This window comes from Gopherus evgoodei, chromosome 1 (assembly GCF_007399415.2).
Source record: "Gopherus evgoodei ecotype Sinaloan lineage chromosome 1, rGopEvg1_v1.p, whole genome shotgun sequence".
Taxonomy (NCBI): Eukaryota; Metazoa; Chordata; order Testudines; family Testudinidae; genus Gopherus; species Gopherus evgoodei.
This window is the reverse complement of record NC_044322.1, coordinates 270,932,597-270,937,991: the sequence shown is the minus strand read 5'-3', so window position 1 is coordinate 270,937,991 and position 5,395 is coordinate 270,932,597. Positions and strand designations below refer to the sequence as shown.

Genomic DNA, 5,395 nt, shown 5'->3' with positions numbered 1-5,395 from the left:
GTTTAAGCAAACATCCCTCCTGCCCCCAATATGTAATTTGTATCCACAGCAATGTCAACAGAAAAGTAGGTAACCACGTCAGATACTGCCAACTATTAATGATCCCTCAAATGCCAGTAACAGAAAATATGCCACAGCTGTTCTGAATACAAGCATTTGTTTTCAGCTGGCTAGCGTGATCAGAACAAACTGTTACATCAGTAACAGCCTGATGACATCTAAATCAACTCCCCTTCCAATCAAATTTAGCTTAAATTGGGGCTCTAGAGGTAGACTATCTAAAGCTATTCCAAGTAGTAACAGATCCCCCTAATGCCAAAAATAAACATTTATCAAGTTGTGATGCCTATCTTAAATGGACAGCATCAACTTGGAAAATTACTTGTCTGCAAATTTTGTAGCTAGTATACCTCTAAACAGGAAGCTACTAAATTGGGGGGAACCGCAACATTTTGTAATTGTTATCTAGTCACTTCCTGTTGCTGCAAAAGCAAACATGTAGAAAAAAGCATTTTCTTCAAACTAGTGCAGCTTTTTCTTTACATGTTCACATTGTTCCCTTTAAGGATTGATACGTAGTACATTTTTCAGATACTTCGACATTGCAGTTGTATCCTAGCTCATGGGAGTCTTCCTGTATGACTACTGTTATCATATGCACTGACTCCAGGCTGGCATAGGTCACAAATAAATGAATCAATCAAGTAGATTAAGGGCCAAAGCCTGAAAACAGTGCCAAGCAGCAAAGTGCATTTGGAAAGTGACAGTATTCTGGGTCTTCCAAATTATACACCACTTGTCCTCCCCTCCAAACCCATATCCCAGTTTGCTTGTATTCCCTGAATTCTACACCAGCAGCAGCTCTATACTGTATAGTATCTCCATTCCATTAGCTAGTGAGTCCAGGAGACTACTAAACTCTTGGTTATAAAGACAGCCAGTAGTGAGAAAAATTGGTCTGGTCTTTCAAATGCACCCCCCTCTCCCCCCCAAACACACAAAAGCCAACTACTATTAAATAATTTATTAGGCAGTAATACACAATTTAGCATCAAGCTCTTATGTACATGGCACATAAAACTTCTACTCTGACTACCCTATTCAGGGACTTTAGCTCTTTTGCCCTTGGCCTTGCGGACCTCTTCGATCAAATCTTTCAAATACTGGATTTCTTTGCTCAGGGAATCTGCCTTCTCTTTCAGTGCCTCATTCTTCTGCTCTAGCTCTCGGCACTCCCCAGATAGTGCCTCCTGTTCTGCCCTTTTCTTCTGCCGATAACGTGTGGCAGCTGTCTTATTCTGCTCCATCTTCTTCAGTTTCTTATCAGCTCTTTTTTCTCCCTTCACCTTTGCTGAAACTATCTTCTCGGCAGGATGATCATATGGTTTGGGCCGCACAGATTCACAAATGGGGTCTGTGGTAAACTGGCTGTCAGTGAGAGATTCTACAGAGGTGGTTGGACTGTGTTGGGGGGTCCCCAAATAAGACTCTGGGCTCATGCATATTCCACTATCATCTGAGTGGGCTTCCTCCTCTTTCTCCAACTTGGGGACCACCACCACAAATGTGGTGGCTTCTGACTTTCTGTCTCCTTCCAGTACATCAACTTCACTGCCTAGATCTAAACTAAAAGAATGGTCTGGAGTGGAAGTCAGGGACCCTGGGGAGAGGGGAAGAGACAGAAGGAGGGTGAGTGAGGCCACCTGATCTACTCCAATTGGAGATTCAGGGTGATGGATAATTGGGTCAGTTATCAGTGGAGGTTCCTTGTTGTCAATTTCCTGGGTAGGAGGGTCTAATAGATCACACGTGTCTTCCAACGTGGCGATGAGCTCGTCTGGAGAGACGGTGGCTTCCAAGTCATCCATTCCTAACAGGGCATCAAAGTCAAATTCCTTCAGATCCATCTTCTCCACCATCCAATCCATGCCTGAGAAGGCATCCTCTGCAACACAAGGAAACTTAATTACCATAAAAGTACAACAGTCTCACACAATCAACTCAAGCCTTATGCAAAATATTTTGTATCTGGAGTTTTTTCAGGTTTTTTTTCCTCTATCCATTCCCTAGTTGCTAAACTTTTTCACATGCCAATTTGACAAAATCTAGTACTTGCAGCAGATTCTGCCGCCATCACATTCACACATTCTGCACAGTAGAGGCCTGCTCAGGCCTAATTTTTAGGTCTGACCCAGACTGGATCCAAGCCCACCTAACCCTGAGAGGGTCAAATTGTTTTCTAACCTAACCCCAACCCAGCACCGCCACTGCTTCATGCCCAAGGGGTCAGCTCTCCTTCATCTGCCTCTTGTGGCATGAAGAGGCTGCATGCATCAGCAGCTTCATGGCTCTGCTCCTGCCACACACTAGCATGTGAGAGACTGACATGCACACTCACTGTACTGTGGAATGAGGTTTCTGGCAGAACCAAGAAGCTGCACCAACCTGACTCCAAGAGGGTTGGGTTGTTTTTCTACCTGATACTTGTCATTTGTTTGGGATGGGTTGTAAGGCTCTACTATACAGGCCAAAATAACCCTGAGAGTGACTTATGACATTCCATTTCTGTCTGACTCCTCCAGTCTCTACATTGGAATTGAAGTGTTCAGGGAGAGACTTTAAGAGATAAGTGAAAGCATATGACAGCAACATTCCCACATCTTGTGGGATCCTTCCCCAAAGTATAGGCTTCTGAACCATATGTGGAACATGGAGGAAGATGCTCTTGATTCTAAACAGACAGCTGTTTCATCCACCTAAAGAGCTCACTGGTTAATTACAACAACAGCAGAATGTTAAGTGATATGCAAATACTTCCTGACAGGACATTTGATGTGAACACCTAGTCTAAACTGATCCAAGCCGATATATTTCCTGTGTGAAAAAAGTAATGCCTTACCCTGGCTGTTATCTGTGATTTTGCCCAAACTATCCAGAGCCAGCCAGTTGGAGGAGACTGCCTTAGCCTTGTCGCTGGAGAACCCATGCGAACAGAGGGGCTTGGCCACCTCCAGGTAGTCATCTAGAAGTCCTAGGCTTTCCTCAGCCACCAAAGACGACTGGTTGAAGGGGGATAGTAAACCCCCCAACAGCATCTCGTTGGTCAAGAGGTTCATCTTGGTCAAGTTTTAATGCTTTTTTGTCAAAGAGTGTAGATGAGTAGGTGTCTTTGTCAATTACAGCAATGCTGCTGTGAGGGGCTTTGAAAAACCTGGAGCAAAGATAAAAGATCATTTGTTATATAGCAGATGCACCCATTTCTGTTTGATTTGACTTAAATACTGAATGTTCTCCACCAGTGTAAAATTGTTAATTTAAATAAAACAAAAAAATCCACTATCAAAATCATGTTATGGAACACTAAGCAGACTAGGGTTGTTCCCCTTTTCAGGATCTCACTTTTCCTGTCAGACACATTCTTTGCTTTTTGATCCCTTCCTGCCCATCTCAGAATCCTATCCCCACAACAGTGCCATCTGGTAACTACTAAAATGGTGCTCATTAAATCTTAACAAAAGGGCCACTTAAGTTTGGCCACTTAAGTTTCCTCATGACCAAATATGGTCATCTCTACTGCTAGAGCCACACCCACCATTCTGCTGTGACTCACCCATAGCAGAACTCATGCGCCTATGCCAAACTGCAGCCATTTCATGTTCCTGCCCGCGTGCCTCTTTCCCCACCCTATAAATAGGCAGCCATTTTGTGTATCCTGCCACGTTTCCACTGGGGCTACTCTGACAGCAGCTTGCATCTAACAGATTAAAGCCTGCCCAGGATCCGCAGGGGCAGAGCGGCACTAAATAGCTCGGATTCCCAGCCAGTGACCAGGGAAGGGAAACTCTTACTGCACAGACAGAAAGGGGACATTTAAGGATGACATGGGCTGTCGCCTGGAAACCCAGGCAGGGATAACAATAGTGGGGAAGTTGGGTGAGAGTTGAACGAGCATCATCTGCGCTTGCAGCCGCAGGATCCCGCCCGAGAGCAGAGCCCTGGGGACCCGCGCGCCTCCAGAGGCTGGGGGTGGAGAGAAGGCGAGACAGCTCGCGAGGCTGCAGACTCACGTGCCGACACACTCCCCATCCCCACCCCCCAATATCCAGGATGGACCGCTCCTGCCCTGCCTGTGAGGAATGGTTTCTCCCCGGGCTAAGAGGGTCACAGGAATTCAGCCCCCCGCCCCACACACGCGCAAATCGCTCACCCCCCCCTAACGGGATGGAAACGCGCAATGGAACGTTCAGAACGTCTCGAGGGGACCGTACCAACCCCCCCTACACCCCCTTCGCGAGACTAACTCCCTCGCTACGCACTACACCATTCTCAGCCCCCAACCCCGGACCGGGGAGAAACCATTCGCCAACATGGGGGAGGCCTTCTCAGCTCCCTAGTCCCCTGCCCCCACCCCCGTACTCACGCCATGGTTGCAGACGCCGGGGATGGGCCGAGGACGCCGCTGCTGTTGCTGCGCCCGCTGCACTGGCCGATGCCGCTGCTGGCCCTGCCGCCCTTACAAAGCCATGGCGGCGGCGGCCTGGCTGGCCGGGCGGATGGGTCCGAGCTGCGCCCACACACACAACCTCAAGGGGCCCTAGACAGACAGACAATGAGAGGGCGCGCCTCGCGCTCCCCGCTTATATAGCGCCTGCCGTCTTGCGTGTAACAAAATGAGATCCGGTAAGACTGTATCCTTCCGCCAGATTCACCGCGCGCTCAAAACTGTGCCACTGGAAAGGCTCTGCGCCCAGCTGCCTTCCCCTGCCTGGCTAAAGACACCAAGTCTCCTGGTCTCGCACACGGCAGAGATCGGGGCTAGCGAACACGCGTCAGAAGTAATACACGGACTATATTATGTGCCACACAGACACTGTGCCGCATTGTCTCAAAGTGACGTCACACAGAGACAGGGGCGGGGCCTCACCACGCCTCCGACTGAGCCTGGCCAAAAACCGCCTCCGGGCTCAGTACAGCACAGGGAATACCACGTGGGCTTGCAGAGCGCTGATTGGCTGATACCGCGCGTTCACGTGTGATGCGAGCTACCATTGGTTACGGCGAGAGAAAGACGCAAATAGCGGGACCCGGAGATAGGGGAGGGAATGCGGGAGTGGGATGAATGGCGGGTGGGCAGGCCCAGGAGGCCTGTGCGGAGAATGGGGTGCTGCAACGTGTGCGGCCCTGCGCGCCTTGCCAGCCCCCCAAATATCCCCCCCCCGCAGTGCCAGCCCTGCCTCCCCACTGCCCTCTCCCTGCTGTGCCAGCCCTGCCCCCACTGCCCCTCTCCCCTGCTGTGCCACCCTGCCCCTCTCCCCTGCTGTGCCAGCCCTGCCCCCTCTGTCCCTCTCCCCTGCTGTGCCAGCCCTGCCCCCTCTGTCCCTCTCCTCTGCTGTGC

The 5,395-nt window shown here is 49.8% G+C and overlaps 1 protein-coding gene across 1 annotated transcript; it reads right to left on the bottom strand.

Moving 5' to 3' along the window:
* Positions 1–1,009: 1,009 nt before the first annotated feature.
* On the bottom strand, positions 1,010–4,622 carry ATF4 (activating transcription factor 4). Its single transcript, XM_030546678.1, has 3 exons — positions 4,421–4,622; positions 2,900–3,211; positions 1,010–1,945 (listed from the first exon to the last, which is right to left on the bottom strand). The coding sequence occupies exons 2-3, from the start codon at positions 3,114–3,116 to the stop codon at positions 1,098–1,100; spliced, it is 1,065 nt and encodes a 354-aa protein (XP_030402538.1). The 5' UTR covers positions 3,117–3,211; positions 4,421–4,622; the 3' UTR covers positions 1,010–1,097.
* Between the last annotated feature and the right edge of the window lie 773 nt (positions 4,623–5,395).